The following is a 26793-nucleotide window of genomic DNA, read 5'->3' as shown; positions in this document are numbered from 1 at the left end:
GAAATCTTACCGATTTGTCTCTTGCATAATAATTTGGAACGCAGTGTATTCATGGTATATTTTGTTAGCATGTTGCTCAATAAAAACAGGCTGAATTCAGGAATATCGGACCACTTTTTCCACAGTCATTTCAATGTGAGAAAGTGACTTAACTTCAGCTGAATTTACACAGATGGAATAAACTAAGAAACTCTTTATTTTCATCTGTTAATACTGAAGATAATTTACAGTTTGAACAGACGCAGATATAAATGAACCGTCGATGTTTACACGACTCAGGATTCTGATTGGCTGCCTAATCTGCATCTCTAGAAACAGTAATACTGGCGTAATCAGGTTATGTCAAAATGCATTTACATGAAGCATATTCCGAAATGAAAACATAAATCCTACAATGACAGACTCACCGTGAGGTCGTGCACTTGTGATATTTGCTTCTGTAGAGACACTATGTATGATTTCCCATTAAAATAAAAAATAAAATACATGTTTAACAGCAAAATTCCTAGTGGAGGACTACATTACCCATAATTCCAAAGTGAAATCCTTCCAATCAGGTCACAGTTACCATGAAATAAAGCTTTGGGAATTATTTAAAACTCATATGTGGTGTTTTATACTATAATCAATGTAAATTTGAGGAGTTCATCCCCTAATTAAAGATGTTAAAGTACTTGTAGCTTTTTTTAAATACTCTCTGTCTCTAATTAAATGCTGTGATGTTGTGATTAATTTACTTCTGGAAAGAAACGCAGCCACCAAAACACACAGACAGCAGAAAATAAACGAGAGACATTTATTATCTTCAAAAAGAGAGAAATATGAGACATGGTTTTCATTCATTAAAACACAAAAAGCTTGAGCTGAAAGTCTCTGGTGTGTGTGTGTGTGTGTGTGTGTTAGGACTGGATACCAGCCCGATAAGAAGTCTCAGATCCGTGTTAAAAGCTCAGATTCAGGAGAGACAGTGTGTGATGCAGGAAGGAAGCGTTTGCCTGAAGCTGCGGTGTGTTTGTCCCTCAGTCCCAGAGTTTGATCTGTCCGTCCCAGCCGCAGGTGATGACCTTGGACGTCTCGTGAGGGTGCCAGAGCGCGCTGATGCACACTTTATCGTGCGCTTTGATCCGATGATACAGTTTAGTCGTCTTCCAGTCCCAGATGTTCAACTTCCCGTCGGCATCACCCGAGACCACGTAACTGCAGGAAGACACGGAGAGAACGAGTTAAAGACATTTACGGCAGTGAGGACGACTAATGCTGAAACAGGAGGAAGTGCAATACTCTTCAAACTATTCCTCCATATCTCCATTTTAATGTTTTCGCTCTGAAACGGCTTAATAAGGTGACTGTATTTTTAATCAGAATTCAATTAAAAAGTCATCATGGCCTAATAAATCACTCGGGCTGCAAGATTAAGGCGAAATAAAATCAAAAATCACAATGTCGCTAAACTTATAAACTGGCGGGGGTCAAAAAAGAAAAACAAGAGAAACTTTAAATGGTCCCTGTGGTTTCCTGCCAAAATAATGAAGAATATGTAGAAATTAATACATAAATATTAGAATTGTAATTTCAGTGTTTTTCAGTATTAATATATTTTTATTTAATAAATAATTATTTTCCTTTACAGTGAAATAGTACAAAAGTAGTATTTCTTAATTTGTTTTAAAAAATATTTGTAATAAATAATAAGATCAATTATTAATTGTAATTTTACAGCTGTACTGTAAATTAAAATTATAATATTTCTTAAATATAATATTTATTTTACAGTGAAAAAGTGCAAAAGTAATATTTCTTACTTTGTTTTAAATATATTTTTTAATTAGTAATAATAATAATAATAATAATAAAACAATTATTAATTGTAATTTTACAACTGTACTGTAAATTAAAATTATATTTGTCTTAAATACAGTACATTACAGTGAAATAGTGCAAAAGTAATACTTAATTTGTTTTAAATATTTTTTTATTTAGTAATAAAATCATAATTATTAATTTTTCAGTGGTACTGTAAAATAAAATTATTATATTTTTCCTTAATACTTAAATAATTATTTTCCTTTACAGTGAAATAGCACAAAGTAATATTTCTTAATTTGTTTTACAAAAAATTGTAATAAACAAAATCATTATTAATTGTAATTTTACAGCAGTACTGCAAATTACAAGTATAATATTTTTAAATATAATTTATTTTACAGTAAAATAGTGCAAAAGTAATACAAATTTTTTCAATTTTTTTATTTAGTAATAATAAAATCATAATTATTAATTGGAATTTTAGAGCTTTACTGTAAATTAAAATTATAATATTTTTCTTAATTTTTTATAGTGAAATAGTGCAACAGTAATATTTCTTAATTTGTTGTAAATAAAAATTATATTTTAATTTAGTAATAAAAATAATAATAATGAAATTATTATTATTATTATATAGTCATATTGATAATCACATTTTGTTGTGTGGCCCTACAAATAAGCACAGTAAACATGGAGCTTTTATTTAAAAAATAATAATAAAAAAATTAGTATTTAAAAACACAAATGCAATTTGTAATCAGAAAAATTGCAGATACCCCCCAAACCACCCCCAAATCATGCATACTAACTAGTGTACTTATATTCATGAGTCATGACACAAGCTACAGCTGTTTTGCCACTAAATTAGCTCTGCTTTAAGGAATACGTTTCCTTCAAGAGTGTTGAAGCTCTAAATCACAATTAGAAACAGAACATCAACAGAAATGTCCCGTTTGAAGAGATTCACCTCATGTCCGGAGAGAAGTCCACCTGACAGGCGTACCCCGCCACCATATGACCTTTGAAGATCTTCTTCTTGTTGAGACGGAATCGGTTTTGAGCTCCAAAGATCAGGATCTGATTGTCCATGGACTGACAGGCCAGCCACTTACCTGAGATCAGCACAAAACACACGTCACACAAGGAACTACATATCCTGAAAATCAACTAGTCTGTGGGAAGTTTAAGTGACTAGTCTTTAAAAAGCACCGAATAATTATTACAGTATAGAGATGCACTGATATATTGGTCACCGATATTTATCAAAACCATCGGCATATCTGCTATAGCATGAAAAATGCAGATATAACAGATGGTTTATTAATTAACTGCGTGAAGGCACTGAGCTGAATAATGTCTGTTGCAGAATCCAAATTTATCCTTTGCATGCATTTTATTCAAGAAGAAGAAGACACGAAAGAGAACTCAATTCTACTCGCCAAGTTCGCAATGTCTCAGACCGCGCTCAAATACTGAATTGAGTTCTCTTTCACTTCTAATTCTCACAAAATTACATCAAAATGGCCGTTTTTGTGGGTATCCTTGTAATTATAATCGATTATGTCTTAAATGAAAGTAAACAGCTGGGAAATAAAACGCTTGTGTACCACTATATTGGATCCGTGCAGCTATTAAAGTGACAGCAGCCTAATATTCCCGTTGCGCTTCTGTGTGCATTTTAATGTCAATCAAAGAAAATTGCTCACTACTCTTGACTAAATAACTTTTGTAACTTCACACATGTGATTACTTTATTTCTATACCTGAAAAGCATCATATGCATCTTTGTTCTGTTGTATGTATGTATTCATGTTGGCCTGTTGAATGTTAAATGGATCCAATCCATGTTCAATAGAAATTATTTGATGCAGCAATAAACTAGCTAGTATAACTTAATGCATGCATTTTTAAACTTTAATTCAAAACTTTAATCTATTTTAATGACAAATGTTCAAATAAGTAATAAGACAGCAAGTGACAAATATCGGTATCGGTCAAAAGTTGTTTGTTAAAATCGGTATCAGCCCCCCCAAAAAATACAAACATGAAGGAATCAAGTTATTAATTTAATTGTTTAAATATAAGAAATGGAAATAAATCACTTTTTAAATGGATTTAATTCATTATTTAAAATATAATTAATAGTCGTATATAGTAATAGTAAACAATCGTAATAGTAAAAAAAAAATAAAAAAAATATATTGTATATTATGAATATTGTTGGATCTTTATTGGATTGATTTTGTTCCTCTTTTGTAAGTCACTTTGGATAAAAGAATCTGATAATGTACACTAAAAAATAAAGATATGCATGAAACCGTTCAATTGATGCTTTAAAACAGTTAAATAAAATTGTAACTACAGCAAATTAATAAATAGTAAAATAATAAATAAACAATCTGTTTTAAAATTCCATTTCTAATGGCCAAATTCTTTTCTTTATCCATTTTTAATCAACTTAATTGTCTCTTCGGGGGCAAACAATGAACTTTTGACTCAATTTTAAGTTTTGTACGAACAAAGTAGCATTAAATAAATAATATTTAGATTTATAAATAAATTGTACTTGATTTATATGATTTATAAATAAATCATATTTAAAACAATCAAATTGTAAACAAAATTTAAAATTGTTTATTATTTTACTATTTATAACAGTTATGGTTTCTTAAATTATGTTTTAAAGCATGGACTGAATGTATATATCTATTTATTTTTCAATTTACATGTGCATTTATGCATTTAGGGTGAATTCAGAGTGATTGGGACACTTTTTGCCATTGAGATGACTTGCAGATGAAGTGTCCCAATCAACCTGAATTCACCCTATCAGACGCTTTTATATATACAAAATATTGATATTGTTAACTTCAATAATCAACTAGTTAGTGCACCATCCTGACCCGAACTTGGAGTCGGGTCAGGTCAGATGGAGTCGTACTGGGTTCACACGGGTTCATTTGCACCTCAGAAGTGCGACTTCACCATGAAGAGTGAGAAATCTGTGTCAGTTCGACACGGCAGGAAGAGAGGAAGAGAAAACGAGGGCGCTCTTCTCTCCGTCTGCGTTTGAGGGATTCTGATCAATTATTGATCAGAGAGGAAGCGAAACGAGTGGCAGGGTCACATGACATTTACAGCGTCAGTGGTTCATGTAGGACGTCACTCACCGTTGGGCGACAGTGTGACCGCGGGCATCGAGTGCATACTGGGCTCAGCGATGTATTTGAAGTCCACAGGAATATCCCTGAAAAAAGATGAACGGCACATTTAGAAGCATCAAAACCTGCATTACAATCAAGCACATCTGTGTGTTTAATAAATTAGATTTTTATTGAGATAAATCATAAATGTTTCTTGAGCAGCAATCAACATTAGAATGATTTCATGTGACACTGAAGACTGGAGTAATGATGCTGAAAATTCAGCTTTGATCACAGGAATAAATTATATTTCACTATATATTCACATAGAAAACAGCTGATTTACATTGTAATAATATTTCACAATTTTTACTGTATTTTTGATCAAATAAATACAGCTTTGGTGAGCAGAAGACAAAAACATTCTTTTATTTCTTATTTATTTTACTTATATATTTTATTCATTCATTATTTCTTTTGAATTCAGACTGACATTTCATTGTTAACCAGAGCAACAGTCTCCTCCATTATGGACCGTAAGAGCTTCAGTCATTCATCAGGTGACCCATCTGCACTGAACAAACTCTAGATTTCAGTTCTTCAAACAGACTCTTGTTCTTTGAAGCTCCAGGTCTTCAGTGCCATTTTTAATCTTTTATCTCACTCTTGCTGACATTTTCTCTCTACTGACACACACACACACACACACACACACACACACACACACACACACACACACACACACACACACACACACACAGTGCTGTGTTTGAGTTTTGTAATCCATCTACAACAGAGAAAGCGCCTCCAAACTGGAGCAGAACATTGACACCCGAGGCACGGGAAGAGAAAATCCCTCAAGACGACACGCGTGTCCCAAAATAACTCTCCGCATGAGAGAACGAGAACAAAACACCGGCGCAGATGACTTCATAAAAATCATTCTGTGCATGAAACTGGTGATGCACTAAAAATATTCGGACAAAAGTTTTGGAGGGCAGAAATCACTGACCGAAACATCTTCTCCGATGAAATATTGTGAGAGTGTTCAAAGAAATTCATCAATAAATGTGTTTTTGTGTCTTTAATGGTGACAGATCATGAACCGATCATCTCTTCCTCTTTACTACTAGTTACAGCAGCAAATAAACATGAATGAACATCAGAAGGAATGTTGAAAGATACAGAACAACTGACTGAATGAATCATGTCTCATGTAATCCATCAATCAGTGTTTCAACCGCGAAAGATGTTAAAAAAAACAGCTGTCATGTAACATCACATTTACCTCAGAAAAGCCAGTTAGTGACCATAAACTCGACAGTTAGCTAGAAAAATAACTCGAGAGGAGAATTTTTGATACATGCATTGTTTTTTTAATTAACCTGTTGACTTCATTATTTAATGCATGTTTGAATAAATCATGTTTTTATAACAGCCAATGTTTAATAGTTTATATTTCAAAAAATTAGAAACATTTATATCACCAAAAAGTTGTTATATGAGTGCAATTTAAATGTCTATATGCAACTCAAGTTTTTTGTTTAAATTTGATTATTAAATAAATGTGATTAATTGATTATTAAATAAACTTTATTTCTAGTTTCGGTTTCCAGATAAATTGAAAACTTTTCATTTAATTTTGGTTTCAGTAAAAAATTTATTTCAGAACAAATTATTCAGAGTGATATCTGCCGATAATTTTACAGATAGTTTGAGGGTTCTGCCTATAAAGCCTCGTTTACACTGCACGCCTGTGCGGCGCGTTACAGCTGCGACGCGGCTACCGGAGCTGATACGCGGCCACTCTAGTCAATGCTCGTGTTTACACCAGTTTGAGAAGCGTCTCGCCGCGCCGCTAAAGATAGGTGCCTCGCCTATTTTTGACGGACGCCGCATCCAAGACGCGCAGCTCAAATACAAAATAAAGTCAAAATAATCACCCTGTATAAACTCCTGCTCATATTTCACATCAGTAGGAGGCCAGAAACTGACGACAAAAGATTTGAAGTTGAAAAACTTGAAATTTCTTTGTTTTTGTTGTCCATAACTGGAATTTTATGTGTATTAACTTCATCTGTATGGCTACAGCAAAATAAAGTATGGCATAGCAATAAACACAATAAAACCGGACAAAATATAACAATTTAGCCATTAAAAACATGAAAAAAATCAACGAAAACAACGTTAGACAGGCAAATCTTGTGGTCTCGTGAATCCAGCCGCTTCGCTACTGAAATGCTTCTGGTGTGAGTTGACACCGCTCAGAGGACGGAACAAAACCTTGCCGGAGCCGTAACGCACCGCAAACGCATGCAGTGTAAACGAGGCTTCATACCTTCTTTTAAATTAACGATAATTTCATTATAATTAATAATTAATCATTATTACTGCAAATGCAAATAAAAAATGTATTCTCTCCATTTCATCAACTTATGTCAGAGTAACTGGTATCAGTTATAAACAAACATTACTAAAATTAATATTAAACGCATTAACTAAATTCTGAAGATTAAACTAATATTTCTTAACTTTATGAATGTTATTAATTCATTAAATTACTATTAATATTGAACATCAAACTGGCTTCTTAGCAATTCAGTGCATTTGCCCTTGTATGATCGACAGGATATATCTGCCCTGACTATCGGCTGTTTTTAAAGTATCGTCCGATAGTGTGAAAATTTGCTTTTATCAGCCAATACCGATTATTGGCCGATATATCGGTGCATCCCATATATATATATATATATATATATATATAGCCAAAATTCCCATATAATGGGAGATTCAGGAATAAAGTTTGTCCTCACCACTCACTCATATACTCCCATATATATATATATATATATATATATATATATATATATATAGCCAAAATTCCCATTTAATGGGAGATTCAGGAATAAAGTTTCTCCTCACCACTCACTCATATACTCCCATATATATATATATATAGCCAAAATTCCCATTTAATGGGAGATTCAGGAATAAAGTTTCTCCTCACCACTCACTCATATACTCCCATATATATAACTTTATCATATATATATATATATATATATATATATATATATATATATATATATATATATATATATATATATATATATATATATATATGGGAGTATATGAGTGAGTGGTGAGGAGAAACTTTATTCCTGAATCTCCCATTAAATGGGAATTTGGAATTTTGAGGAGGAGTGGTGAGGAGAAACTTTATTCCTGAATCTCCCATTAAATGGGAATTTTGGCTATATATATATATATATATATATATATATATATATATATAGCCAAAATTCCCATTTAATGGGAGATTCAGGAATAAAGTGGGATATTCAGGAGATTCCAAAATTCCCATTTAATGGGAGATTCAGGAATAAAGTTTTTCCTTACCACTCATATACTCCCATATATATATATATACACACATATAGCCAAAATTCCCATTTAATGGGAGATTCAGGAATAAAGTTTCTCCTCACCACTCCCTCATATACTCCTATATATATAGCCAAAATTCCCATTTAATGGGAGATTCAGGAATAAAGCTTTTCCTCACCACTCCCACACGCGCAGACTTTTGTCGTCTGAGGTGCTGACGAAGCGGCGGTTCTCGTCCACGAAGGTGATGGTGTTGACGGCGCCCAGATGTCTGTCGTACTCCTGAACGACCTCACCGGACCGGATGTCCCACTGCACGAGGAAAAACACGCATCACATCAGCTGCGTTTGGACCCATAAGATCGAAATTGATTCTGAAAACTTCAGTATTGATTTTCAGCTTAGTTTTTTTTCCCTGCATGTTCACTAGAGATACACAAACCCACACAAAACCATCAAACAAGTATATTATCTTTCATAGTTAAATACGAAGTAAAATACAAAGTCAATTCTTTGATAAAGTTCAAAAGAACAGCAATTATTTGAAATAGAATCTTTTGTAACATTTTAAATGTCACTTTTGATCAATATAATGTGTCCTTGATGAATAAGAGTATTAATTTCTTTAAAATAATTATAAATAAATAAAATTATATTAAACTTAGCCTGTTAGACCTGCCGTCAGTCATCAGTAATAAACAGCAATAATGCAAAGAAAGAGGGGAAAATCCCTCACTGCACTCACTGTCTGGAAAACTTTCAGATATTGAAAGCACTTTTGTTTATTGCTTGTAATGTGTTTCTCTGTTCTGCTTTATTACTTTATATTTGCATGTATGTTCTGAAGCTATATTTAGTTTGAAATCTGTACTTATAATTATACAAGTGATTTAATAAAAATGCACAAATTAATTTCATATTCAAAGATGGTAAAGAAGAAGAATATAATCATTTTTATAATAATAAATGTAGATCAAGAATGGTTTTAGACCTGCATCGTGAGGTGTGTAAATCTTAAATACCGCTGCTGTGTGTGTGTGTTTATGACGCAGAGCGTGAAATAAGCTGTCGGACACGAGCGGAGACCCTTTAATAATGACACCCGTCTCTCGCTTCATACCTGGACGATCTTCTTGTCCGACATCCCGGCAACAAACAGGTTTTGTTTGTCCTCATCTGGGTTGAACTTCACGCAGTAGGGAACCTTCCTGTTGGTGAAGCGGGCGATGCACTGACCTGAAAGAGGACAGAGATGTGTTCCACATCACGATGAGCTCTGGGACTAGTGATGATCGTCTTAAACACCCCATAATATGTGAAACTGCCTGTGTGTTTGTGGCTCCCCCTGCTGGTGGAGCAGAGACTGAGACTAGACAGATGTCTAAACTAAATCGGTTTGAGTTGGACATGCTAAACTCATCTCTGAACATCCATCTTGGATCCTGTTGGTGTGTGTTTGTATTAAACTCTCACCGGTCTCTGAATCCCAGAGTTTGAGATATCTGTCGTAGGCGGCGCTGAGGAACTGCGTGCCCGTGTTGTTGAAGCAGACGTCACGCACCGCTTTACTGTGACCTACAGAGACACAAGACATCAATGAGACCTGCCATTCAAAGATATATATATATATATATGGCACATAACATAATTAAACTATTGGGTCAGTGAAAATAAAAGCGAAACCAGCAGTGCGGATCTGTGAGTGACTTCAGACTCGATGCTTCCCAGTGGACTGTTCCTGGTCAATGCTTTTTATCAGCCCGGCAACTGTAGCCATGGCGATATCAGTAACCCACGGAGACGAGTGACGGCTGCTGTTAACGGCGATGACGCCACATGACGGAGAATTAAGACCCTCGTCCAGCATCTAAAGGCCACAGACTGCTTTCGCTTTTATATTCTAGATGTTACTAAACCAAAAGTTGAGGTTTAAGGCATAAAAGCACATTATTGTAATAATTATTCATTATTGTAATAATTATTCTTGACATGATGGTAGTAATAGTAATAATAATAATAATAAATTAAAATAATTGAAAAAAAAAAAACGGTTTAATAATAATTATTATTAGATTTAAAATATAAATTAGAAAAACTGTTTAAATAACAAATCATTAAAATAAATTGTTATAATACTGTTTTAGATTAATTATATTACTCTAATAGAATATTTTAAATTATTGTATTATTGAATAATTATAATAATAATTATTATTAAGTTTTATTATAACAGACCATTTTAAATTATTGTATACTAATTATTATTATTTAATTCTTAATATTATTTGGATTTATATATATATATATATATATATATATATATATATATATATATATATATATATATATATAGAGAGAGAGAGAGAGAGAGAGAGAGAGAATATAATAATTATTATTAATGTTATTATATAGTATAATATTAGTATAATTTTTATTATGATAAAACTGTCAAAGTAACTGTATAACAGCAAAAATCATGATAATAATTATTATTAAGTTTTATTCTAACAGACTATTTCAAATTATTGTATACTAAGAATAACAATAATTATTATTATCATTTTAATATTAATATTATTTGAATTATATATATATATATATATATATATATATATATATATATATATATATATATATAAAAAATAATGAATGATCATTATTATTAATATTATTATAAAAAATGATTTAAAACAGTCTGTTAGAATAATATATTAATTAATATAAAAGTATAATTTTTTATTATTATGATTATTGTTGTAATAATAATAATTGTATAATAATAATAATTACTACTACTACTACTACTAATTTACTGTTGTTACTACTATTCTTATTATTCAAGAATTAGAAAAGTTTAAGGCATAAAAACATGATTGTGTCCAGAACGGCACATTAAAACACCCTCAGTTTCCGTCACACAATAGTTTAATCAAGCTGAATTAATTAAACCCGTCGACAGTGAGATTTTGCGATGCAGAATTGAACATTTGAGCTCTGAAGTCCCGTCCGAACGCATGAATGTCATTCAGCTCACATCTCCTGCAAGTCTCCTGAGTTCGAGAGAGCGTGACGGAGCCGAGCGGCGGTTCTGACAGCGCTTGATAAATGAGCCGAGACACTGGAGAAACAGCCTCTGATTTATTCCATTACTCACGTCTCAGAGTAATTAAAGCACATCACTCAATCACGCTTACACGCCACAGCAGCGAGTCTGTAATAAAACGTGTGATTCTTCCTCTGTGGCCAAACAAGACTAGAAGAGAGAAAAATGACACAACACTCACCAATAAACGTCCGTGCACATCTTCTCTCATTATAAACTTCCCACAACTAGAGCAAAAGACAAAAACAACATCAGACATCTGGGTAGTTTTTCAATAAAACTTTTCATTATGATAAAATGCAGATTAACGTACAAGACAAGTATCTTTAAGATGATGCAGCTGGTCACCATTTATTTCATTATAAAACACCTTTTAGCTTTATGTCCGTTCATTTATAGATTCTTGAGAAAATTATTTTTAAAAGAAAAACGTTCCATCTGGTCTCTCTATTAAGAATTATTTTTCATATATATTTGTAAAGCACCTATTAATAAAATTCCAAAAAATAGTGAGATCATAAAAATTGCTTGCATAATAATTATTCTTGACATAATAATAATTAACATCTTTATTATATTATATAAGAATTATTATAGAAGAATTACAAAGAAGTTGCTTAAACAGTATAATAACTTTTTATTATTAATTTAACTTATTATTATTATTATTATACGGTTGTACTCTAACAGACCAATTTAAATTCTAGTATTTTGCATAATACTTATAATAATAATGATAATTATATTAATAATATAATATTAAAATTAATTAATATTAATATGTAAATAATATTAATATTAATTATATTATAATATTCTAACAGACTGTTGTTGCACAATAATAATTAATTTTAACAGACCATTTAATTCTTGTATTTTGCCATAATTATTTTTACTATATTTTATTAATATTATTCTAACAATAAACAATTATAATAATTTATTTAGTTATTTATTATTTTTGTTATATTATATTATTATTCTATTCATAAATAATCATAAAAGTTACTTATTATTATAGTTATTATAATCATTAATATGTTAATAATTTTTATATTAATTATATTGATATAATATTCTAAGCCTTTTTAAAATTATTATTGTTGCACAAAAATAATAAAATAAGTATTATTTTTTATATTAACAGACTTATTTAAATATTATTATTCAAAAATACAAGAATGTATTACTATAGTATATTAATATTATTTTATCGATAAATAATATTATTATTATATGAATAATTAAAGTTAATTATTATTAGTTAATTAATATAACAATCATTGCAATATTAATTATATTAATATTATATTCTAACAGACTGTTTTAATATTATTCAAATATTATTGTTGCATAATAATAATTATTATTCTATTAATAAATAATATTATATTCTAACAGTTTTAAATTGTTATTACTGTCGCATAATTATGTTTTATTTTAACAGACTTGCACATTATTTTTATATAATTATTATAAATAAATAATATCGTTATTTCTTATTATTATTATTATTATTATTATTAATAATAATATTATTGTTATTATTACTAGTATTCAAGATTTAGAAAAAATGTTAAACGAAGTGTAGAACCGTTTTACACGACACTGCTTGACCTCTCACTTCAACACGAGAAGTGTTTAAAGATCTCACCTTGATTTTACAGTCCATAGAGCAGGACAGCAGCAGATGACCAGACGCCGGAAACAGACGGATGGCGCTGACACCCTGCAGACAGGAAGTGCAGTTTGTGTGAACATACATGAAACGATACAAGAGAATATGGTACGTCTGTCGAAGTAAACGGTTGAGTCAGTATGTAGTCACACTGCCGGAGGGATGAGAGCGAGACTGAACACTGATGCCATGAAACAGCATAAACGCCATCCAGACACAAACTCTACACAATTTATTAATAAACTAGCGATTTGTGAGTCAGTGTCGGCTGCAAAGATGACCTTAAGTTAAGAATGATGTATAATATATTCTAAATGAATCAATATTGAATCAAATCAAGCTTGTGAATCTAATCAAATGGTGAAATGTGCGTCAACGTCCAGCCCCTCCACAACGATTACAGGCGGCCGTCGACTCACCTTAGTGTGTCCGGTCCACACATGCAGCTGTTTCTTGGGCAGGTAGCATTTATCCGGGATGTCCGGCGAGCGCAGGTTGATGCCCACGTCCTGAGGAATGTGCAGATACGAACGGCCCTGATAGTCGTACGCGTCTTTAACTGCAGTGAGGGAGAGACGGAGGGTTAAGAGCATATCGAACACACGTTTGGTTGACTGTATGTTGTGTCGTGTCGTACTGTGAAGGATGGTCTTCTCCTCCGCTGGAGCTTCTTCTTCATTCTTGCCTCTCTTCTGTCTCTTGGCTGTGATCTCGTCCAGCTCTTTCTGCTCATCCTGTCACATTGAAACATGATGCAAAAGGTTAGACTATAATAAACACACGTTTAAGGTGAATTTGGCTAGTTTTTTAACTCGAAAAATTAGTTCCGCCGATTATTCAGAAAGATGATCCGCCGATACAGATTTTCTTAAGGAAAAAAGTGCTGTAACTAGTAGTAAAGGGGAATGTTTCTTCATTTTGGTTTCCTTTAAGCATCAAAAACAAATATTGCTAACTAATGTTAAAATATGAGACCTTACTGTAAAGTGTTCCTCAAATATTATGCAGAAAATTACATGAATAATAACTATAATATAGCTGCGAGCAAGCAATTATCGGGGTTCAAGCATTTTAAAGCATTTAAGCACATGCATAAAAATGTAAAATGTTTTAATTAGCAAGCCCATAACCATCTCGATCATAGATGGAAAAGACCATTTACAGCCAATACATGCAATTTACCATAGGAAATACATGGTTTTTAAAGCTTTTTAACAGTTATTGAGGTTGAGCCAAAAACCTGAGACCAGTTCGGATAATTTTTTTTTAAATAATCTCTGATATAAACAAACGATTTGTTGGACAGTGGCGGTCCTAGAGGCAAAGTTGCTCAGAAAGAGGAGTTCTACCATGTGGTATGTGCGAAAAATCATGCGATACACGATGCTTTACGCACGTGAAAAATGCGAAGGCGCCCCCCGGTGGCCGTTTTCCCCCCCAGAATTCTCATTGACCTTTAGGGCAAACAGGCCCAGTTTCGTTCTGATTGGCCTCCGTTAACCTTGTCTTACAGCCGCTCAAACTTCAATGGCTGATGACGGACATGTTTTTCGAGATGCGAAATGTCAAGATGTTTTTCCGCTTCAAAGTCGCCGCAAGCCAATTTTCAAGTCGATCGGACTAACGGTGAAGTAGTTATAGTCGTTTTCATGTTTTTTTCCTGTTATAGCGCCACCTAGTGGCCAATCGCCACAATGTCTTTAATGTGACAAAAGATTGAGTCCATAGATAGGTGTTCCGAGTTTGGTGAAAATATCTCATTTCATTCACGAGTAATAGCCATTTTAGTAAAGTGGCCCCGCCCACTTCGAACATTTTGGCGTCCCTTAACGACTGTGAATATATATAATTTTTTACCGTGTTTTCGTCACATTCTGTTCACACAGTTGTTTTTAAGAGTACAGCCAACATGACTAGTATATTATAGCAATACAATATTCATCATTTTGTAATATTGAATTCGACTACTTTCATGCAATACATTTTCTGAATGTTAAAACAGCATATTTTCTAAATTCTGTCATAATCGATATACAATCTTTGCATTTACGTCGTGAATGTTAAATTAAAGTGTAACCAGAGTTGCAACAGATGCAACTTTTGATCCTAAAAATGAATTAGTAAATGTGAACTAAGATTAATAAAAATCTGTAGAAATATTGAGATTCATGTTTAGATTTATTACAGTTTTCTAGTTTTATTAATATTTTGAATTGGCTTTTATTTTTTTATTTCAAGTTAATTTTAGTTTAATTTTTAGTCATTTTATTATGTGCTTTTGTCATTTTATTAAGTTTTTTTTAAATGTTGCAATTTAGGTTTAATCCATTTTTTTTATTTAAGTTAGTTTTAATTCTTATTACCAGTTATTAATTTTAGTGCTTCAAATTAAACTTATTTCAGTTAACATTTCTACGTTTTTTTTTTTTAACTAATACTTATTTTTTATTTTATATCAGCTTAATTTTAATTAACAGTTAATGATATTAATAGATTTTGTTTACGATAATAACCCTGGTTTACTCGCAAATTTAGTTGCAGAACATGTAAGAGAAGCAGAAAAAACTACACGCATTGTGAGTGTTTGGTGAAGGCACTTTAATCCTGGTTTAGGATTCATCTTATAAACTGAATATTTTGAACGACATCTCACCTCAGAGGGTTTGGCCACGTCTTTCTCATCCTGATATTTGGCCCAAGGGCCCAGAAAGCTGTCGATATCAGCCGCATCTCCTCCTTTCACCTTCTTCCTCTTCTCAGACTTCTTTGGTCCCGTCTCAAACACCGTCAGCCCTAGTGGAGGAGAACAACAATAAGAGCAGGGCTCCAGAATAACATTTGAATTAACAGGAATTAATAATTCAGTGCCAAACTTTGACAAACATTGATTTAATGATGATATGATATTTTATAACAGTGATTTCATAATGTCTAAATATAATATATTAGGGAGTGGAAATGGCTAATAAGCCAATAAGTGCTCCTCTGCCGCCATCTACTGGTTATAGTGGTCATTTCTTTTTATTTTTGAATAAAAGTGTTTGTTTGCCACCAAGTGTTATTTTCCTACATCTTGAAATTTTTAATTTTACAAGTGGGGACAATCTTTGAAGTAATGCGTTGGTCATGACATGAAAAATAACATTTAAATTGGATAATATTTAAAACTTTTAGTGGTACATTTATAATAACATGCACTGATGAATCCTGCACCATAAAACAGAAAGTACTGTCCATTTTGATTGCATGACACTTTATTTATAATTGCAAAACATGATGCAAATAAAAAAGGCAGATGCTGAACGACGTGAATCTCACCTTTGTTTTTCTCTGCTTCTTCTACGGCTCCAATGTAGCTGCTGGATGAGACCTGACTGGTGTCCACAGACGGGTCCAGAGCGTAACCTGACCCATAAATACCAAACACACACGTTTGATTTCATTCTATGTGTGAATACAGAAGCTATACAAGTGAGAACAACGCACAACTCTCACCAAACGTAGAGAAGGTTCTCCTCTGCTGCTCGAACATGAAGTCGTTCACATGAGCCGGTTCGGCGTAACCAGACAGCATGTTTCTCGGTGCGGCCATCTGCTGGGATCTGAACGGGTTCACTGGTCCGAACTGGAATGAGATGAGACAAACAGGATAAATAAAATATTACAGGGGTATTCAAACTGTAAAAAAAATAAATAAGAAGATTAAAATAAATAAATAAAATAATTTGATTAAGACAAAATATTAATGTTTAACCTATTAAATAGATTAAATTGGAATAAAATAAATTAATAAAAAATTAATATATATATAAAAAATTAGATTAGTTAAATAAGCAAATAAATACTAATATATATATATATATATATATATATATATATATATATATATATATATATATATATATATATATATATATATATATGTATATGTATGTATATATAAACATTTACTAGACATTAAATTTAATACATTTTTCATTTTTGATTTCTAATATAAATCTAATCTAGAGATGACCTGTAAAAACAATAAATAATAATAAGATTAAAATAAAAAATAAATGTGATTAAAATAAAAGAATAAATTGGATAAATTTGATTAATATAAAACATTAGTAATTCATCTATTAAGTATATTAGATTAAAATAAAGTAATACAAAATTAGATTAAAATATAATTTACATTAAAGTTAATAAATAACAAATAAATACATTTAACAGCACATTACTATAGTGAGTAGAAAAATATATAAGGTAACTTAATAGACATTCATTTTTGATTTATAATATAAATCTAGTGTAGAGACAAACTGTAAATAATAATAATATTAAAATAAAAAGTAAATAAATGTGATTAAAATAAAATATTAGTTACTAATCTACTAATTAAATTAAGATAAATACAAATGTAGATTAAAATACACATACAAATTACATTAAAGTTAAATAAATAATACATTTAACAGCAACTTACTATAATGAGTAGAAAAAGATATAAAATAATGTAACTTAATAGAAACGAATTTATAAACTGTGTTTATAAAAGGTAACTGCCTTTTAAATTTTAGCATCCCTCACACAAGGATGATCATATTTGGAGGTCTGTGGCATCTAAAATATTAAAAATTATATTTGAAACACACAATATCACCTCTGGAGCAAACATGGTTTCAAATGTAGGGTTGTAAGTGACTTCTTTGAGTGCTGGATCAAGATGCACACCGGTCTCAACATCTTCCTGACAAAGACAAACACAGAAAACATTATTTCAGCTGTTATTAAGTATCAGGACAGCGAACACAAACACATCTGATCGACTGTTTTCCCTCAGAATCAGCTGAACTGTAAGTGACTGTGTGCCGCGCGGTTCTTGTTTACCTTCACGGCGACCTCGGGCGCTGAATTCAGAGCGGCTAAAGTCGTTATAATGTTGGATTTTAAGGGCTGAAGATGCGCGACCGAGTCTGGTTCGACTTTCTGTGGACTAGTACGGGATTCTGACTCATTTTCCGAATCTGAGTCGCTGCCGTATGAAACGAGGGCACCCACCGCCGCCGCCATCTTTGCTGTTGTTAGTCTTTCGTCAGTGGGTCCTCAAAGATGGATATATTTTTTAATATCTTAAACAACGTATTATTTTTTAAAAAGAATATTATAACATATGTCTGTGCTTTAAATAAAATATAACATTATAAGCATATTATTTTTGAAATGGAATGTCAAGCGGGCGCAGCTGTAGTGCAGTAAGTTAAATGTTGTATCTTTTAGGACAACAGCTTACAAGAGCGCGCATTGCGACGTACACGCGCACTGTGTAATGCGCTTATACTGTATTTTATTTTATTTTTACCAGGGTTATTATGGTTAACTAAAACTAGAACCATAAAAAAAATTGTGTTACTTGAAATAAAATAAACGTTAACTGAAATAAAATATATATAAAAAAAAAACTTATTTTATTTTAGCTTATTTCAGCATTTCTCATTTTCATTTAGTTAAACTTGATTTTCTAAAATACAATAAAAAATAATAAATATGTTTTAAAAAATAACTGACTAAATCTTTTTCACTGGTAAACGGACTCTTTTCACGGACTGTGATGACGCGTTTTAACGGTCATCGTAAATCTTCCAATTTTTTTATATTTTCATTTTTTTTAATGTATGCACATTTATAACACTATACTCAGTATTTTATTTTATTTTTTACCAGGGTTATTATAGTTAACTAAAACTAAAACCATAAAAAAAACATTGTGTTACTTGAAATAAAATAAACGTTAACTGAAATAAAATATTTTTTAAAAACGTAAACTTATTTTATTTTAGCTTATTTCAGCATTTCTCATTTTCGTTTAGTTAAACTTGATTTACTAAAATACAATAAAAAAAATAATAAATATATTTTTAAAAAATAACTGACAAAATCTTTTCACGGTCTGTGATGACGCGTTTTAACGGTCATCAGGATCGTAAATCTTGCAAAGTTTTTTATATTTTCATTTTTTTTTTAATGTATGCACATTTATAACACTATACTCAATATTTTATTACCTTTTCATCAAATTACAAAAAAACAAACAAACAAAAAAACACTTTACTACCGTGAAAGTTGTGAAAACACTGTTGTTGAGTTCTTCTTTTTCTATTTGAGAAAATGGGGACACAAAAAATATATTTAATGTATTCTGTCAGAATTTTACCCAAATATGACGACTTCTGCTTCGAGAAACCCGAAAAATTACTCAAAGAATAAAATAAGAAGACGTAAACAGATAAAAATGAAATTATGTCTTTCTATGTCACAATTATGACGTTCCATGTCATACTTTTGTGTCATAATTATGAATTAGCATGTACTAATTTCGACTTTTTTATGTCATAATTATGATTCACCGAAGCTTTTTTTTCCTTAGATTTCTCATATCACAGCTAGTAGGAACATGTACAACACCTTGAAGTAGTTTTTGTGCTAAACAAGTTGTTTGTATTTGCAATTACTGGTTGGACTTGATGGGTGTGGTCTGAGTGCGACATTAGCCAATCAGCTCAGGGATCCCGCTGTGGGCGGGGCGCGGTTGGTTGCAGCGAGTTCCTCTGCTCTGTGGCTCCACAATAGAAAGTGGGACGTACCATCTGCAGCCGGAGGGGTGGAGTCACACACACCGACATCCCGAACATCGCTTCTTCTCAGAAAAGGAGCACAACCTTGATGCTTAAGGGTTTCTGCCTCGTATATGTCTATTATTGGCTGCTGTGACGGGAAATTAACCCGATCGTTGCTGAAGAAATCGCGAATGAATATTCATTGTGGATCCCTTTTCCAGCGTTAACGGTCCTCTGGTCCCGGATTCACTCCAGCTGTATATATCAGTACTGTATTTCTGCAATGAACACCGCGCGACTGAACAGAGAGGAATATTACAAGGGAAAAAACATGGAATAATAAGAATAACTTACATTTTTTCAGGTATGGCGTTTTATGCATGCTTGTTTATTACATTCTGTCCCAAATGAGAGAAACGCACAATGCAAATACGCTTGGGAATAAAGTGTTCACATTTGAATTTTTTTTCCTTGTCGTATTTGTCTGCTCTGGCTGATGTATTGCCCGTGTAAACCAACACTGCTTGGCCCCATTCAGGACTGGTTGACAGGTGTGGGTTGAATTATGCATGCATCTGAAATAACTTGCATAATGCAGCCTGAATGCATGTGCATTACATATTACATGCAACTTATGTTTGTTTGCATTGAATGCATAAAAAATGACATTTCCGAGGTCTCATGCTGCCCTGAGATTGATGCATTCAAGGGGGAAGGGGAGTCACATCTGTATGGCAAACACAAGGCAAACTATCACACCAAAATGCAATGCAGTTTGCATGCTGGCTAAACAGTGTATTGCTGGGATGGCATGCCAGATATTTAGCTGTTTTCCAGTAGGAGAAAAAATAGTGCACACACAATGCATAATGTAAATGCATCCAGTAATTGCGCGAATTAAATGTACATTGGAGTGCAGTTTTGTGCATGCAGGGGGAAGGGCAGCAGTCACTGGAAGACTCGCTTTGTGAAACCCGAGACTTCAGAAAGCACAAAGCATCTCCATTGCTTCTCTTCTCAATACTCCTGCACTTAAAATAACGTGTACTTCAAACTTTTTTTCGGTTTTGTTCGCTTTAACGCATTAACACCTTGTACGGCTTTCTTTGCCGAATAAAGGTGCTGTGTGAAATATGAGGAATGATTCGTTTGAATGAATCGGTTAGTTTACTGGAACTGCTCAAAGAGCCGATTCACGTAACGTGTTTTGTTTTTTTTGCAATAATAAAAAAAAAAATACTGGTTAAATACTGCTGATTCGCCTCGTTTATGTTATATATGAATTACCTAACAAAGTTCTTTCTATGCCTTTGCTCGGATGGTTTACCAGCTGTTCGAATCATTAAAAAGAACCGACTCGAAAGAACGATTCGATCGCGCGTCGCTAGTGTGTCGCTGCGATTCAAAAGCTTTATTGGCTGCCAAAGCATTAATACAAACCTTATATAATGCTCCAATGCAGCGTTTATCTTTTGGAAAACCCAGATTAAGCTGGTAAATGTGTTTTGGAACCAATTGAGCAGCTTATATTCCAAAAAACATATATAATGGGTGAATTCAGGTTGATTGGGACACATTTTGCCATTGAGATGACTGGGAAAAAGTGTCCCAATCAACCTGAATTCACCCATATATATATATATATATATATATATATATATATATATATATATATATATATATATATATATATATATATATATATAATATTACTTGATCATCTTGACCAGCTATTATCTGCACCAGCTAGTCTGTTTTCTAAATGTATGATGGTTTTGGTTTGAAAGTTTCTATCTTTTATAATGTGTATCACTCAGTTGTACACAGTGTTCACATGTAGATGTTTAAGCATGATGGACATGTTTTGCCATGTTTTTCACTCTGACTGCTTACTTTTAGAGGGTTGTTGCTGAAAATCAAACAGTGCAGTTTGACTTCTGTGCATTAATGATAAAGAAATATGTTAAATGGGTCAGTCTGATGTTGTTGTTGACTTTGTCTTGAGCTTTTGCTGGCGATGCAGAAAAGTTCTTTTTTTCCTGTCTGGGTGGATTTTCGCTCGGAAAACCTTTTCTGTGTGTTCTGGCTTTCATGCGGCTTCTGTTTGATGTGCTGCCAGGGCGGACCGTACAAACCTCACATCCAGAAGTAGATCAGAGAGATGAGAAAAGAAGAAAGCGTGTGACTGGGTGATATATATATTTATACTACGGGGCTGTTGAATGCTTGAATATGATTGGTTGACGAACATTCTAAGATGTGCAGTTATTTTCAGGGAAACGCACGGCTAAAGTAGTTCCAGGATGGTCTTGACCGCATTACTGTTCCATATCACTTCGCTAAATTATTTCAGTTATTTAAAAGTTCCTACAACAGCAAAAGAACCAAAACACACAATGACACTGACCTAGCGAATAAATATAGTAAACAATAGGATAAATTATTTCCACGTTTTTGCCACAAAATTACATTTTATTATGTACCGAATGCAAATAGTCTCGTTCTCCCGCTCAAACACTCACCTACAGACACACACTCGTACAGAAACGTGTCAGTAAAATAGTTTAGCAACTTAAAAGCTACATCTCACTAGTGAGGTAATAACGGTGCTGTTTTTGAAGCAGATAAACTTACAGTTTCGCTATTAGTCAAGACGCTGCTGTAGAACACTGATGAGAGACATCACATACCCGGCGCAATTCAGCGCTAGGTGCAACGCAAGTGTTTTTTGCTAGTTTCAGCCCGACGCAGTTGTCATTTTCATATCCTGCGCTGCGTTGTTTAAATTGCAAATGCATTTGCGCCCATTTGTGCGCCCATGGGTGTGCTGGTCTGAAAACGAGGTGTGATCAGGTGCATTGTTGGCGTGTTGCTATTTTGAGGCAACTGAAAACAACTGTGCCATTGATCAACTGAAACCTGGTCTAAAGTCAATGGAACAGTATTTGTTTTGTTATTTAAAGAGGACGTTAGTAATATGCGCCTATATGCGGGTGCACAACATGCGTACATTCTGCTTATTACACACACAGCAGCACACAAACAGGCCAAATATTAAAAATAAAAGGATTACAATGTAAAAGATTATTATTGTGTGCATAAAAATGCTTTGGCTTGTCCCGTAGATGGTCTGCTCGCTTGCTTTTACCTCGCGCACGAGCAGATCCGTTTCCTCACTAGAGAAGAATTCAGTTTTTCCGCTTGAAAATTCCACCATGTAAATAGCAAATCCGCCATGGCATGAACGCAACTGGCTTTTAAATGGAATGGGAATGAGACTCTGATTGGTTTATTGCACGTTACGCCCAAAACACACCCATTACTCGTTAAGAGACAAGGGACAACCCTTTTAGACCATGCACCGGGCGCCCCGACCATTTTTCCTGTCGTTAAACTAGCAAAAGTGGATTCGGACACACCCTAAGTGCACATGCGCTTAGATCGTTAAAATAGGGCCCTCAGACTCTGGTAATTCACACACGCTTCATCTCTCTAATAACTGCATTATTATTCTGTTATCAATGGCTCAATCACTGTTACTAGCTCTAAAATGACGTTTTGGAATTAGCGATGGAGGTGTGGGATGAGATGCGTAAGAAATTAGTCCCACACACAAGAGCGTTTTAAAGGATTAGTTCAACCAAAAATTTAAATTGTGTCATTAATTACTCACCCTCATGTCGTTCCATACCCGCAAGACCTTCGTTCATCACAAATTAAGATATTTTTGGTGAAATCCGATGGCTCAGTGAGGCCTGCATTGCCAGCAATAACACTTTCAATGCCCAGAAAGACATATTTAAAACAGGTCATGTGACTACAGTGGTTCAACCTTAATATTATAAAGCGAAGAGAATACTTTTTGTGCACCAAAAATAACAAAATAGCGACTTTATTCAGCGATATAGTGATGGGCGATTTCAAAACACTGCTTCATGAAGCTTTACGAATCTTTTGTTTCGAATCAGTGGTTCAGAGCTCCAAAATCCCATGATTTCAGTAAACAAGGCTTTGTTACATCATAAGAGTTTCAAAACGTTTTGAAATTTCAGTGGTTCACCACTGGGGGGCGTGACTTTGGCAGTTTGATACGTGCTCTGAACCACTGATTCGAAACAAAAGATTTGTAAAGATTCAAAGCATCGTAAAGCAGTGTTTTGAAATCGGCCATCACTAGATATCGCTGAATAAAGTCGCTATTTTGTTATTTTTGGTGCACAAAAAGTATTCTTTTCGCTTTATAACATTAAGGTTGAACCACTGCAGTCACATGACTGTTTTAAATATGTTTTTAGTAGCTTTCTGGGCATTGAAAAAGGGAGTGTTATTGCTGGCGAAGCAGGCCTCACTGAGTCATCGGATTTTATCAAAAATATCTTAATTTGTGTTCCAAAGATGAATGAAGGTCTTACTGGTGTGGAACGACATGAGGGAGAGTAATTAATGACATTATTTTTGGGTAAACTAACCCTTTAAGGACAAAAACCTGACAAATGTCTTGAGGTGTGGCAACCAGAATAATTGACTCTAGTTCATTTAATTATTAAAAAAATAATGCACACCTTCACATCATGGCTGCATTACCATCTCGGGTGTGTGTTATTTTCTAATTATTCAACGGATCGGAGTCAAGTATTCCTTACATAAATGCCACTTTAACATTTTTGAGTGATGCAGATGACTTGTTTAATCAATCGGCAGGTAAACAGAATCAGAAAGGAGAGTGATGCTGTGCCATAAAAGACAGAAAATGGTGGTATGTTGGTTGGAAGTGTTGTAAACCCGCTGTACGCCCCAGCTGTGAAGATGCCTCGGACACAAGAGTCTTTGTTCAGTCTTTCTGTTTCACAAAGCTTCCTCTGTGTCCTGAACTGGGGGTTAGTGTGTAGTTAGTATGTGTGTGTGTTGTTATCGCCCATTTTTGCCAGCGTGCCACAGAGATGCCATGCTTTGACAGATGAAAGTCTGCCAGAACTGTGAAGTTCAATACCTGCACTTCTGTGTTGATGTCGAAGATCACTTTTATCAGACCCGACACATGCATTAAGAAAGTAGAGTTGTTTTCGATTACAGTAGGTTTGTTTCATGACGGTTTGTTTCTGAAGGCCGCTTTTCCAGTTTTCCTGCAGTACATACACTGCCTGAAGTAGAGATTTGATTTTGGTTATTTTGAGTGCTCATGTACTGCACCATAATAAAAGTCAGCAAATACATTTTCCATCAAAATCACAAAATAAACGATTCATATTATAATATTGAAACATTAAATAAATATAAAAAAATTAAATAAAAACAATAATATAAAATATTTTAAAATAGTAAATATTATATTACATTAAAAACTATTAAATAAATTAATAAAAATATTACATTAAATAAGGATTTACTATTCACTCAGAAATTACTAGTAAATTTCATAATTTAAATAAAATTTTGAAGTAGAGACTGAAATATTGTTTTCTTGTAAAACATGCTCCCATAATGTTTGTTTTATTGACAACTTTGAAAAATATTTTAATAAAAATATTACAATTTATATGCAAATTAAAAAATATTAATAAAAAATTTGACACTTCACATGTTTAAATATTTACATATTCATATTTATGAGGTAAATAGTCAAAATTATGACATGCAAAGTCATTGCGAGATAAAAAGTCAAAATTATGATGTCATAATTATGAGGTATAAAGTCAAAATTATGACATAAGACATAATTTTGATGTATAAAGTCGAAATTATGACATACTACATCATGAGGTAAAAAGTCGAAATGATGCCGTTGTAATTATTAGGGTATAAATTCAAAATTCTAAGTCATAATTATGAGGTATAAAGTCGAAATTATGACATAAGTCGTTATGGGTATAAAGTTTAAATGATGACATAATTATGATGTAAAAAGTTGAAATTATGACATACCAAGTCATATTTAAGAGGTAAATGGTCAAAATTATGACAAAGTCATATTTATAAGGTAAAATGTTGAAATGATTACAAATCATAATTATGATGTAAAACTATTTCTAAAATCATGTTTGGCATGTTTACATGTGGTATTTTTGCTGCTGGACTTCAGTCATTGTGTAATGCTGAAGAAAAGCCACAAAATGAATGTGTTTTCATGCTCAATCACACCCATCACTAGTACAGTCATATCATTTTTTTGTACTAAACACTCTTTCTTTTGAATTCTGACAGCTTTGTTTGGTCTCAGCCTTGATTTATTGGTCATTGAGTGCCGTCCGCTCTAGCAGGGACTTCCCATCATGCGGTGGTTTGTTGGTTTTGTGGCTGAAGGCAGGTGGAGACTATAATGCATTCAGATCCTACATGCGATTCCCCGGAGGCGAGTGCGGCGTCCGCTTACACGCCCTGCATTTGGGTGGATTCCTTTGTCCTCTCGCTTACAAACAGGTGGTGATCCTATACTCTACTGACTGACGACACCTTGTTTTCTATTTTACTTCATTTTGTGCTTCTGTGTTTGACGTTAGGCTCATTCAGATTCAGATTTGAATATTCAAATGATACTGAATGACTTTGCAGATGTTTCCAAAACCTGTTTTGGATGAGACTACCATTATATGTATATAAATGCTTGCTTTATTAGTAGTGTTACTTTACACTACCGATCAGACGCATCATTTTCACCTGCTGGACCGGAAAACAGGTGGAAAAATCCCACAGACCCAACTTGGAACTGTAATCAATCACCTAGCAACCACTCAGAACACCTTAGCAACCCCAGCATCATTTCAATATATTGAATATTCATGATCTATTTAAATTTTTCTGATGATAAAAAAAAAAACAAAATTATGACTTAAAAGTGTAAATGATTACATATTAAGTCATTATGAGGTATAAAGCTGAAACTATGACATACTAAGTCATAATTACAATAAAAAGCTGAAATTAAGTAATATTTATTAGGTAAAAAGTGGAAATTATGACATATTAAGAAGTAAAAGGTCAAAACTATGACATACTAAGTCACATTTATGAGGTAAAAAGTCGAAATTATGACATACTAAGTCATTTATGAGGTAAAAAGTTGAAATTATGACATAC

General features: G+C 33.0%; 2 protein-coding genes across 2 annotated transcripts in view; one reads left to right on the top strand and one right to left on the bottom strand.

Annotated features, from left to right (window-relative positions):
* Positions 1–782: 782 nt before the first annotated feature.
* cdc40 (cell division cycle 40 homolog (S. cerevisiae)) lies at positions 783–18373 on the bottom strand. The gene is made up of 15 exons (XM_048207904.1): positions 17993–18373; positions 17766–17852; positions 16613–16742; positions 16436–16522; positions 15771–15910; positions 13755–13851; positions 13537–13676; positions 13094–13168; positions 11621–11666; positions 9810–9911; positions 9457–9572; positions 8515–8648; positions 4977–5053; positions 2774–2918; positions 783–1197 (listed from the first exon to the last, which is right to left on the bottom strand). Exons 1-15 carry the CDS (start codon positions 18173–18175, stop codon positions 1020–1022), a joined length of 1737 nt encoding a protein of 578 aa, XP_048063861.1. The 5' UTR covers positions 18176–18373; the 3' UTR covers positions 783–1019.
* Positions 18374–19641: 1268 nt separating this feature from the next.
* The window catches only part of wasf1 (WASP family member 1), a 71288-nt gene continuing 64136 nt past the window's right edge, over positions 19642–26793 (top strand). The window contains 1 exon segment of the mRNA XM_048207908.1: positions 19642–20083. The gene's annotated coding sequence lies outside the window, so the exon portion shown is untranslated.

Source organism: Megalobrama amblycephala, linkage group LG11 (assembly GCF_018812025.1).
Source record: "Megalobrama amblycephala isolate DHTTF-2021 linkage group LG11, ASM1881202v1, whole genome shotgun sequence".
Lineage (NCBI taxonomy): Eukaryota > Metazoa > Chordata > Actinopteri > Cypriniformes > Xenocyprididae > Megalobrama > Megalobrama amblycephala.
The sequence above is the reverse complement of the archived record's forward strand: the minus strand, read 5'-3'. Positions and strand labels throughout refer to the sequence as shown.

What these genes read in the sequence shown, in the direction of transcription:
- cdc40 (XM_048207904.1), bottom strand. Translation starts at nt 18,175, where the DNA reads ATGGCGGCGGCGGTGGGTGCCCTCGTTTCATACGGCAGCGACTCAGAT. An exon ending in TGTGGACCGGACACACTAAG is followed by an intron (nt 13,169 to 13,536) that starts GTGAGTCGACGG and finishes TCCTGTCTGCAG; the next exon opens with GGTGTCAGCGCCATCCGTCT. An exon ending in ACTCTGGGATTCAGAGACCG is followed by an intron (nt 9,573 to 9,809) that starts GTGAGAGTTTAA and finishes GTCCTCTTTCAG; the next exon opens with GTCAGTGCATCGCCCGCTTC.